This window comes from Rhinolophus sinicus, linkage group LG01 (assembly GCF_036562045.2).
Source record: "Rhinolophus sinicus isolate RSC01 linkage group LG01, ASM3656204v1, whole genome shotgun sequence".
NCBI classification, from domain to species: Eukaryota; Metazoa; Chordata; class Mammalia; order Chiroptera; family Rhinolophidae; genus Rhinolophus; species Rhinolophus sinicus.
The window spans coordinates 6908234-6920920 of NC_133751.1; the positions used below are offsets into that span (position 1 = coordinate 6908234).

Here is a 12687-nt window from a genome sequence, read left to right on the forward strand (position 1 = left end):
TCGAGGGAGTGGGGTTGTCACGGGGAACCACCATATTAGCTTGAGCAGATCCCGTTACTGTGGTGGTACCCATTCACACCCCCACCGCAGTGACGATTGGTCCAGCTGCTCATTCTAACACTTGGTGTTGTTAGTCTGTCGTTTTTGCCATCCTGGTGGGTATCTAGTAGTATCTGATTTTTTTTTAAAACTCTTATTTTAAGTGTGTTTTTCCTGAACCCATCAGCTCCAAGTAGTTGTTTCAATCTCGTTCTGGAGGGTGCACCTCACTGGCCCATGTGGGGATCCAACCAGCAACCTTGTTAAGAGCACAGCTCTTCTCTAACCAACTAGCTAACCGGCCGCCCCCTCACTGTGGTTTTTCCATTTCCCTGATGATGGATATTGAACAAATCTGGCTATCAAAATGCCTATTAACATTAACACCTAGATATTTGTGAGCTCATATTCAAATATTTTGCTCATTTCTAAATACATTGTCTTTTTCTTATAGATATGTAAGTTATTTACATATTCTGAAGTCCTTTGCTAGATTTCTTCCACTTCATGGCTTAACATTCCACTCTCTCAATAGTAACTTATCTGACAGAGGTTTAGTTATGCTATTGAATTCATCATATTTTTGTCCTTATGGTTAGTGCTTTCTGTATCCTAATAAATCTTTGCCTATTCCAAGACCAGGAAGATTGTCTAGATTTTCTGTAGCTTATTATTTTGCACAGAACCATGATCCATTTGGAGTTCATGTTTATGTATGACGTCAGGTCAAGGTTCATTTTTCCATTCATATATCCAAAACTGTTGCAGTTAAAAACTTTCCTGATTACTGATGGCTGTATCATTAGGATTTTGTAGCTTACTACCGCAATTTAATTTCTGCATTTTTGCTGAATATTTATTTTTCCTTTTCTGTCACTTTTTTTTTGCTCTCCCTCCTCCCCACTTTTGTCACTCTTAAACGGAAATAGGAAGAGAGAATATAATCTGGAAGCAATGATGGGATGAGGCAAGTTCTCACCCCACACTGGGGAGCTGGGATTATGCACCTTTCCCACTAGAATTAGCCTTGCCTGGGCCCCTCCAGCACAAATCGTCCAAGCGAAACCACAGAGCTCTGGTCCTAAACCCAAACTGAAAAGGCTGCCTCAAAACTGCTTCTCCAGGTCACCTTTGAAAGCCACAGATGAAACTGTCCTTTGCTGTAGAATCACAACGTCCCTACAGTCAACTCAGGGAGATTTCAGAACAAACGGTTATTTTACAAAATGACTGAGGTGACTTGATTTCTTCTTGCTCTTCTCCATTTTGTCACAGTTCAGTCCAGGCTACACTGAAGGAATCTGCTTCCTAATGTAATAAAGCCTTTCTTACACAGGGCCACCAAGCCCTCTCCAGGTGCAATTTCTGGGCCCTAATCTTGGTAACAATTACTAGTGCCCCTTTACTGGGGGTTTATGTGCTAGATATTACGTGAACACTTTACTGGAATTCTGTTATTAATCTATGTGCCTCCCTTGCTGATTCTTTAAAACCCTCCTTGCCACCTGAAATTGCACTGTATATTTATTGTCTGTTCAATTGGAAGACACGTTTCATGGGGTTGTCTCTCCTTCACTGCTGTATCCCAGCCCAGTGCACATACTAGGTACTCTATACATACTGATTTTCATTGTTTCCAGGCCTGGCCCAGAATTCTCAGCAAAGCACTTAAGGTACATGGCTACCGGACAGTGGACATCTCCCTTTAGATCGAGTCAGAGTGAAGAGGAGAAAATAAAAAAGAAATCAGACATGACTGATGAACAACTCTTTTCATAATTATTCTTTTAATACAGTTTGGTTAAATTTTATTAAGGCTTAAAACACCTACATGTATTTCCCATTTCTTTCATGAAGGGTCATACTAGGGTCGTGCTTGGGGTCCTGCTTCCAACAAGCCATCTCATATTCTTTCCTGTCGTCTTTTTTTTTTTTTTTTAAAGATTTTATTGGTGAAGGGGAACAGGACTTTATTGGGGAACAGTGTGTACTTCCAGGACTTTTTTCCAAGTCGAGTTGTTGTCCTTTCAGTCTTAGTTGTGGAGGGCGCAGCTCAGCTCCAGGTCCAGTTGCCATTGCTAGTTGCAGGGGGCGCTGCCCACCATCCCTTGCGGGACTTGAGGAATCGAACTGGCAACCTTGTGGTTGAGAGGACGCGCTCCAACCAACCGAGCCATCCGGGAGCTCAGCGGCAGCTCAGCTCAAGGTGCAGTGTTCAACCTTAGTTGCAGGGGGTGGAACCCACCATCCCTTGTGGGACTCGAGGAGTTGAACTAGCAACCTTGTGGTTGAGAGCCCACTGGCCCATGTGGGAATCGAACCGGCAGCCTTCGGATTTAGGAGCATGGAGCTCTAACCGCCTGAGCCACAGGGCCGGCCCTTTCCTGTCGCTTTTTATCAGCCCCTTCAGCAAGTGCCTCATGTTGATGAAAGAACTTCCCATCTTTGTTACTGTCTCTTCCACCTGTTTCTTGTAATCCATTTCTCCAGAGAGGGTCGTCTGACTGAAGAACTATCTAAAACAGTTTCATTGCTTCTGTTTGTGGTGCGAATCCCTCTGCCCACCTGCCTCCACTATCTAGTCTTTGAAATTACCCTAAAAATGTAGCAACATTTTGCACAACTGGCGCATCCACCATTCAGCAAGGGTAAGAATCTAAACTCTTCGGAACCGTCACTGCTGTAAGTTTTACATTATTCTGGATTAAATGCTATCAGATTTAAAAATACAGTAATACTGGTTTTCTTTCATCATTTCTCAGTGTTCAGAGACAGGTCTGAAAGGGAAATCCCACTGCTCAGCCTTAGTCCATGAATCCACAAGTGCCTCAAAAAAGCCGGTATGGAGGAATGCAATCCAATTTCAACATTCTTCTGTGTAGTCACATGAAAAATCTCTTACTATAGCCTAAGACAGTAAATGATTATCTCTGTAAACTTTCCATTCCCAAATTTTAATAGCCAACCTTGTAAACTTGAGTTCAGTGGCCTTTATTTAGGCACAAAAGGAGTGTTTTGATCCAGGCTCTAAAATGTCCTAAGTCCTTGGTTACACTCCTCAGATGTGCTCTTCTTCTCAAATAAATTCACTTTAAAAAATGTCAGCATAACACAGGTGTCTTGAACTCTACAGCAGAAGTTTTTTTAGACATTATTTAATAAAGAATGGACAAGTACGACAGTAAACTGATGTTAGTTTAGAATGTGCTTTATTTTGAAACTCACAAGACATGTTCACAAGTATTTGAAGTTATATGCAAAACATGTTTTTTCCAGCTGGTCTGCTTTTCTTTTGTACCTGCGGCTACAAACCGGTCCCTACGTATCTTAATATCTACAATTCTCAGTTATTATGAACATGCAGATGGTGTTTCAGGGACCTGCATGGAGAATCTGCTTCACAACGTGGAGTAAGCTTCTAGGGACTAAGTCACTGAGACATCGAAACTCACGAGGAATCAAGGCAGAGGAAGGCAAAAAAATCAGCTCATGAACTTGAGCTTCCAAGAGAACAAGGAACACACTGAAAAACATTTTTTGATCCTTCGTGTTTGAGAGAAATGGAATGTGTTCAGAATTTGTGTTTCTATATTTACCACTGTCTATAGTCACTAAAGATACCTAAATTTTTAAATTTAAGTTAATGTAGCTAGTTTTGTTCTTAAGGCCACAGTACAAGAGAGCATGCATTATTCACAGAAACGACAAACATGGAACGATTGTAACAGGGATGCCTCGGCCTGTCTGATGACACCTGTCTCTCCTTGGTGGTGGGAACAGGAAGGGGAATAATGGTGACCACTCCCCACAGTGCCTGCTGTGAGCTAATAGAGACACCCACACACTTGTTGTCTAACTCGTGAAGCAAGACAAATGCCAGGAAGGAAAACAGGAAGGGACTCAAAGAATAAGTTCTGAATGTGGGGTTGGGATGATGAAGATGGGTCTCGATTTTAGGGGTAAAAAAGTGTTGGCTGATAAAAGAAAGTGGTCTGTAATCGAATTTCAAAAATCATATATCTTTAGAAGATGAAAAATGAGCACTTTACAAATCTACTTTGGGGAAATAAAATAATGAAATGAAAAATCAAAATCACATGGTGTTTCATGAAGAGATGTGACTCTTTTGGTCTAAATCAGCCAATATTTTAACATTAAATACAAATTATTAAAATGTGGTTTGCTTAAGCCCATTTTTAAAATGCAAAATCTTTTGAGGAAAAATGTTGGTATATTTTTAGGAACATTGACTCTTATAAAAAATTTAACCTGGGCACTTGAGTAGGTTAAGAATTCAAGTACTGCTTGGAGACGCTCAGAGTACTTTCCAAAAGAAGCCTGCGCCCCAGAGAGCGCCTCTGTCACAGCCCCGACAATACAGAACATGTTACACCTAATTCCATTCACCACCTTTTGGCCAGTATTGGAGTGTTTCATCAGAGTGGGGGAATGACTTACTAATAAAGATTTCCATTTATTAGTGTTGTGACACAGTGTGAAGAATCTTTAAATATCTGCTTTTTGTACCTAAAGGTTGTATATTGTTATCCTTCCAACTCAACAAACCAGTGCATTACCCTTCAGCACGGATTGACTGCCCAGAAGAGCAGGCTGGCCTCCAGGAAGGTGCGGGCTACTCTTCTGAGAGGAGATCACGGTCGAGGCAGGCCGGGCAAGTGCTCTGCCCTTTCAGACACTGCTTAAAGCACTGAAAAAGAGAAACAGATCAGTCGGCGCCTTCAGGAGCCCTGGGGCCTTAGCTCTCCTGCTTAGGCCAGGAGGATTCCCCAGGAAACAAATAATCCCGCCTCAGAATCTGACCCATGAATAACAGGCCTCCAACCTGACCTTGGGGGATGGCTGCTGGCCTCCCCTCTTCCCTCCACACTCCAGCTGCAGTCTTGGCACTTCCGCTGACCTTACTTCTAGAGGCTGGTATTTCCTTGGCCCTTGGACTCCCTCATCCAGTTCTTCACCCATCCGCCCCTCTGCCTGGTCTTGGTCCTCGCACATCTCACCAGCCTGCTGCCGTCACAGAGCTGGGGTGTGCGTGTCAAGTTTGAGAGCCCAGGCACGGTGCCCTGTAACTGACGGAGGCAGGCCATGCAAGAGACCGCAAGCTGTCTGGACTCCTTGCAGTGAGCAGACTACCTATCCCTCTTCTCAGGAAATGAATAAACTGGTGTGGCAGAGACCTCATCTATCCTGACCCAGCACCAGGGCTGTGGGACAAATGCTCACGGCACCCAAAGCACCGCCAGTCACCCACAAATCCCAGAAGGGTACCGCCGGAATCTCCCAGGCTCAGGCACACTGGACCCAGTTAGGTTTAGTTTTCAAAATACTTCACAGTCAAAACACTGCTGTGAGGATGGCCAAAGAGAAGTCTTACCCCTTTGTGGAACCTGTGCCCACAGTGCAGCACACGTACGTTTTTGGATTTGAATACCTCATGGCACATTTCACAGGAATTTGTACCCAGGGCCTGTGGAAACAAATGTATCTGGATAATAAATCACTAAATTCCTTTTTACTACATCATCTCTCCCGACATATATGGCCTTCAAACACTTTGCCACTATTCCCCATTATAGCCAAGCAAACTGATGGAGTAACTTATTTTTTAATAGTATTTCCTAGGGAAAAACAAAATATACTGAAAGAAAAGTACACTTTTAAAATCCTAGTTTTCACAGAGAAAGAAGTGTTGCATATAGTTAACAGAGTCCCTGGTAAAATACTGCAAGTGTCTACTTAGCCCAGCCCATACTTAAAGCATCGCACTAGCGAATATTACAAATGAATCTCATCTAATTATCTAAGAGCTGGGGACAGTCACATCAATTAGGACACACCCGCACGATGGACAACTGTGGGGCCAATGACGACCTGCATGGGACCCCATCACCCCCAACAGAGAAAGTGGCCGCACATAACAGCCCTGTGAACAAACGCAGGCTACAAAACAGTGTGTACCATGTGATCACATAATTCAAGTTCTAAACAATTAAAGAGAATGTGTATGCAGAGGTGCCTGGATGAGAGTCTGGAAAAGCAGACAATGTTAACAGTGCTTACTTTTAGTTAAGAGAGATTTAATTTTTGCTCGGCTACTGTGTAAACTTTCCCTGAACGCGGATTACTTGTGCAAATCAAAACCCAACAAGCTGCTGCTCATGTAACAAACCCCCTAGTCGGGGGTCGTGCAGCCGGGGCGCTGAGACACAGAGGAATGGAAGGGTGCCGGCTCCAGCAGCTCCCAGGCTGGTGAGCACAGTGTTTTCTACGTGCCAGCAGAGCACAGTGCCACCCTAGGGTGCCTGGCACAAGTGCTCCCTGCAGCCCACACATGACATCATGCGTTTAGACTCTCAGACCCTCTTAACTCTGAGCACCCTGAGGCAGGAAGTGAGCCTTGTTTCCCTGTGTCCTTAGCAGCCGGCAAGGAACGTGGCCAGACCTGAGCCCCTCACCGTCCAGGGAGAAAATGAACAGCCCTGGCAGTGGGCTTAGGGTCAGAGGGTGGGGCTGCGGCAGCGCGCCTGAAGGTCTGAAGACCCCGAGCTGCTGAATGGGGTTCTCTGTCCTTCCCAGCGATGGGGTGGACACACGGCAGAATGAGGTGGTCTCCCTCCCTCTGTGGCCCAAGGGGAGGGTCAGGGAGGCATCGGCCCTGGGAAGGGCAGGTCAGGGCCTCTGCAAAGCTCAGGCAGGTTTGGCTTTAACAATCCACAGGTCAACTTGACTACTGCCTAGGGTGGAAATGCATACAATAGATTTCCAAGCAAAAAGAAAAAAAAGGACACAAAAAGGTATCTACAGTTTGGCTAAATTCACACATCCACACAAAGGAGTTTAGGAAAATCTGTACCATGTAATAGTACTGGTTACCTTACAGGATGGGTTTTGAGGTTCATCAGATGCTCTTTTTTTTTTTTTTTCCATTTGCTATTGTGAATAATGTATTACTGTTATAGTTGAAAAATATAAAGCAACCTACTTTTAATTAAAAAAAAACTATCTGTGATTACGAAACTAAGTTCCAGCTTGAACACCAATGCTCCTCGTAAGTCAGCTCGTATACCTGTGTTACTCTCACCATCAACTGTGGTAGAAAGGGCTCTCTCCTCCTCAGGTGATCACAGCCTGTTCTGGGCGGGGTGGCCAGTAAGCGCACGCGCATGCATACTCACACACACACACACACACACACACACACACACACGCACGACGTGAGAATGCTGAGAAGTCTGCCTGCCTGCAGGACCACAGAGCGCGTGACCAGTCAGGGACACCCGGGAGAAGGAGGGCCAGGCATCCCTGGGGTGAGCGTGGGGATGAGCCCTCTGGACCGGGGTGTATGTGGTATAGAAATTCTCCCAGGGGGACTGGAAAGTGAAAAGTACCGAAGAAATAAACACCTAAGTCCACAGAAAGACTCGGCACTCAGCTCGAGTCAGCAAGCTAAGCTCGTCCTGTCAGGGCCTCACGCTGAAACCCCACTTGGATGTGGCACCGCGGACGTCACAGTGAGGCTGCCACAGGGCCTGAACTCTCCAAGGTCAGTTTCATCTATACTCGGACAGCACAGCTGTATAGAGGAAAGTGCATGCTCTACGTCAGAATTCAACCTGCAGCCCCAGGCCCTGGGCCACACAGGTGACAACCACACGCCCGGTCTCTGCGGCACGATCCCCAGCGGTGGGGGCTGGGGAATTCCATGGGGCACGTTCAGAGCACATGAACGAGTGCTGAAAAACACCATGAATTATCTGTGCCTTGGTTTCCTCATTTGGAAAATAAAGACAACTCCAATGACCTATCAGTTGAGATCCTAGGTAAGAGAGTATTTCATAAGAAGTTCTATGTAAATGTGACATTCTTATTGTCCATGTGGGGGAAAAAAACCACGTACACCACTGTATCAAATCAGGGGCAGCTAGTCCAGTCCAGTCCCCTGCAGGCACTAATGGGGACAGGAAAGGAAGTAAGCAGCCTCTGTTGAGCGCTTGGCCTTGGGAATCTGGCAGCAGCTTCGTCCAAAAAACCCGAAAAGCAAGTATGATCCGAGCTCAGTGCTATCAAGTGAGGGAACCGTGGCTGCGTGACTCCAAAGGCCATGGTCACACAGAGGAAAACGGTCCCCAAATCGCTTCTGCCAACGATTCAAAACACCATCTTCGACATGAATAATTAATGTACATGTACCGACCGGCTGCAGGCTCAGCCTTTGTCACACACACGGGCTTCTCTCCGTGGCTCCCTGAGGCGCGCGCAAAGCAGAGACAACAACCTCGCCGTTCACTGACTGTCCTAACGGAAGGCTGAGAACATCTATGTTTCATTTCTAATGTTCAGATCAAATAAATTAGGTCTAGAAATGAGAATGAGACTAAATCATGGATTAACAATTTTCCTTCCTTTCCGTTCTGCATTAAGGAAAAACCCTGAGTGTAAGTCATACACATGACACTCACAGGGACGTCTTCTGTCTCTTGCCCCTGGGTTTTGGGCGACGGTCCCACAGTCACGGAGCTCGGGCTCTGGAGGGCCCTGGTCACAGAAGCAGCAGAGCTGGCCTCAGACAGCCTCTTGTCCTGTCCTGGACTTGGCTGTGGACATAATGCAGGGTGGGGAGGCAAGTTCAGGTACGCCAAAGCTTGGCCATCCTCTGCCTTCAGTAAACTGCTCTCCACGCTTCAGCTGAAAGCTTTTTGTGTGTTTTTACAATTCTCTTGTTTTATAAATAGAGATGGGTAAAGTGAAATGTTTCATGGTATCTGGATGAAATACTGACCTTCTGCTTTTTCTGTTCATCTAAAATGTGTTCCGTCACTCTCTGGACAATTTCATCAATGCTCAGTCCAGACAGCGAGTTCTTGTTTTTGTTTCGCACCTTTTTGATAAAACCAGCAAGCTCGGTGCTGAAAGGGAAAGTGGGGATAAGCGACAGCAGAAAGTCAGTTTTCTATTGCTGAGAAGTGTTATGTGCCAACAGTAACCCAACAGCTAAAAGAAACAAATACACACAAACAAAATTTGTGAACATTAGTAACTGTACATAAGAGTAGCGGAATCACTCTTTTCCAAGGAGTTATGAAAACTCCAATAATATTTCTAAATACTTATTCAAACAGAGTTTCTAAGTAGTAGCATATCTGCTAGACTCACTTGGGGCGGCCATCCCTAATTTAGACACCAGACTTCATACAGCCATTTATGCAACGTCACTAAACGACCAACCAGACACCACTGGTTCTGACCTGAAATAGTAAAATCTCTGTCTAAGAGGAATCTAGTTCTGCTGACTTCCTCCCTTAAAAATCTAACCAAGAACAAGGGTTTCATAGCCTGAATGTTTCAAGAGCACCAGAGGTTGGGAATTATACCATTAATCGACAGGAAGTTGATCTTGTACCACTAATACCCCAAATGTTATAACTTTCAGAAAATTAAGATGCATTTCTCTTTGGTTATTTAAACTCTACCAAAATTAATCAGGATTGCAAACCATTTTATTTGTCAGGTACTTTTAGTAACTACAACTTAAATAGTTTTACAACTGGCATGGTCACTGCTATTGTGAGAACCTGTAATGTTTCTCCAACTGGGGGGGAGGGGGGCTAAAGATGCCCACGAGCGGACACAGCACGCTCACTTTCAAAAGGGCAGGGCTGTGCTCATCGCTGGGAAACGCTAATTCTGGCCAGTGATAACTTAATGACCACTTCATTCCAAAAGTATAATTTCAGAGCCTGTAACTAATATTGTAAGAAAGACAGGAATAACATGGAAGGTACAAAGGGTCATTCGAGGTGTGGATTCCTCTCTTCCGAGCTGGATTCCAGAGACATTTCCTCTACCTCTCCCGAGACAAGGAGCACCTTGCATCAACCTGGACAGCGAGGCCAGAGGTGGAGACACAAACCCTCCAGAGAACTTGGGCTGACTTAGTGAAAAGCAGCCCCCACCCCGTCCATCCCTCTGTGACACTGACTCACTATCGCACTGCAGCCGGGCTTTTCTACCCCACCTCTAAGTAGCAGAGGTACTGGCCAAGAAGGCGTGAGTTGCTGCCGCCTTCTTTTATATTCGTTGTTTTTCCAAAATGATAAAAAACTATTGTTTTGCAGTTCATTTGGTGATTCTGTAACTAGTGTTGGAGCATGTTACTAATCTCATCAAAATCTCAGCAAGGTTGCCATGGGTTCTGATGAGTGTTCTAAGTTTTCAGTCTAGATATACACATTACGAAATGTATTTGAGAAAGCTCACCTCTCTGATTGCAAAAAGCAAATGTAGCACGTGTCTTTCTAAATGAAACAATTATGCAATCCTTTCCACTTCAGCCATTTTTTGAACTGATCAAAAAATCTCAGTTCAACAGAAGCACGTAACAGAGTCACAGATGTTTCCCGGTCCTACCTGTTGTAACAGGGGAATACCACTGACAGGTGCTCAATAAGACTATTGAACGGCTTTTTTGGCGACTGGCTGGAACGGGATGCGCGTCCTGGAGGCACATGCATGCTCTGGTCAGCCACGAGGCTGTGTTTTGACTGCGCAGCCTGGCCAGCGCCCTGACACTCTGGCAACAGGGCGACTTCCAGCTGACCGCAGGCCGACGCTGGCAGTGGTGCAGAGGGAACCCCCACTGGGCGGTCGCTGGCAGAGACCAGACTTGAATCCTTGGGGACTGTAGTTTGGTCTCCAGTCCCGTGACTTGCAGAAGCCGAGGGACTCTGATCATCACGGTCTGAAGACTCTGGAAGTGACTTAGGACGCGTCTGTGAGGAACACAGCACAGCAGCACTTAGAGAAACGTCCATCGCAAAGACTGGTAATTCAGCATGACTACCATAAGACCGGCTGGCTCAAGGCACAGGAAACTTGAATATGATAAATTCTTTTGTTAAAAAGAAATTACTGATTGTAACATGTTACCTGTTAGAACGCGGGTTGGACTCTGACTCCTAAATAACTCTCTTTATAATTTGTTATGTTCTCTGCAAAATTCTAACAGCAGCCTGAGGAGAACATTTCACCCACCAACTTGCCCTTCAACTACCGTGTTTCCCCAAAAACAAGACCTAACTGGAAAACAAGCCCTAGCGTGATTTTTCAGGATGACATCCCTGAACATAAGCCCTAATGCGTCTTTTGGAGCACAACTTAATATAAGACCCGGTCTTATTTCCAGGGAAACATGGTAACTCTCACCTAATCACACGTCTCCCTTCACAGCTACACTCTGTGGCCGGTGAAGCAAATAGCTGTTGCAACACTCCCTAAAATTGCCCCTGCCACGGCCACCAATGGTCTCCATCCCACTGAGCCCCAGGGACACCCAGACGTTGCCTGTCACCTTCTTGTTCTCCCAGTGAGCTCCTCCTGGCTCCATGCTGCTGGGTCCCTCCCACCTGCCTGCCTGGGGAGTCCTCGAGGGGAGTGTGGAAGCTCCTGCTGCTGCTGCCTGAGGCCCAGATGGCTGCCTCGAGCTGCACCCTCCCCCCAGGCCGCTCTCAGTGACCACGTGCCCGCTGCCAATAACGACCCCTTTTTAAAAGATTCCAGTCTAGAATATTTTCCTGAGATCCAACTCTGTAAATCCAAACTTCCTAATGGACAAATCCAGGTGGGTGACTCCTAGACACTCAAACTCAGTGTCCTCACAACCAGCCCAGCGCAGTTGCCTCACTCAGCTCCTCCTCTAGCACCCACGTCACTGACACAAATCCAGATTTGTCCTCGAGACCCCCACATACACACACCGTGCCCCAATGTCATGAGAAGCACAGTTCTTTCAAGTGAAATTCCTAAACACCTTTCAGATCTGTTTTCCTCCGTCCACTCCCTGATCTAGCACGTGGCTGGTGGCAACGAGCCTGTGACTGGTAAGCTGGGAATCCCCGAGGCCCCTGCCCACCTGTCCACCTGCAGTCAAGCTGCTCCTCACAGGAGACAAGGCTGAGGCGACCCCATCCTTGAACCCTACACCGCACCGCTCGTGCCCTGAGAACAAGTCCAAGCTGCGGACCATGCCCCACAGAAGACAGTAAGGCTGTCTTTTCTGGCCCCTGCGTGCTTCTAGAATCCTCTCACTATCGCCCCTCTGTCACACGCAACTTCTATTGTAGCCACGAAAGCAGGGTGTCCTCTCGCTCTTTTACTAGCCTCCCAACAGCTGCTTCTTCCTTCTGGAACTCTCTGGACCTTCAGACATCACACCTTCTACCCCAACTCAAAACGCACACCCCCTTACTCCTTCGTCTGGTTGATTCCTATTCTGGATCTCTGACTCCTGAACACCAACAGCAATCTTCCTGAGGCCTAGACCTCCATCTTAGATTAGCACCCCTAATTCCTGCTGCCATAGCATTCTCTGCTCCTGTGAAAAACCTGGGTGCACTCTGCTTATAATTATGGGTTTACAGTCTCTCTTTCTCAAATCTATCCGCACTTTGGGGGCACAGACCACATCTAATTATGCTCACTACCAAATACCCAATGAATGAACGGGAGAAATGGCACAAAAGAAACCATTTTGGGGGATGCTTATCATTCAAGCTCCCGCACACGGAAAATTCCCAGGATTTGGGATATTAAAATTCTTCTGGGTATTTATAAAATTACATCAGCTAGAATTAA

The 12687-nt window shown here is 46.0% G+C and overlaps 1 protein-coding gene across 10 annotated transcripts in view; it reads right to left on the reverse strand.

Annotated features, from left to right (window-relative positions):
- Positions 1–3231: 3231 nt before the first annotated feature.
- The window catches only part of TTC3 (tetratricopeptide repeat domain 3), a 106419-nt gene continuing 96963 nt past the window's right edge, over positions 3232–12687 (reverse strand). For 9 of the 10 annotated variants that reach the window (XM_019730309.2, XM_019730307.2, XM_074325465.1 and 6 more), the window contains 5 exons: positions 10465–10826; positions 8837–8963; positions 8517–8651; positions 5432–5524; positions 3232–4747 (listed from right to left, as the gene is read on the reverse strand). In XM_019730309.2, the coding sequence (XP_019585868.2) occupies positions 4673–4747; positions 5432–5524; positions 8517–8651; positions 8837–8963; positions 10465–10826 (792 nt within the window). In that variant the 3' untranslated portion in view covers positions 3232–4672. The remainder of the gene's footprint in view (positions 4748–5431; positions 5525–8516; positions 8652–8836; positions 8964–10464; positions 10827–12687) is intronic. The other variant, XM_019730308.2, reaches the window with a different exon arrangement.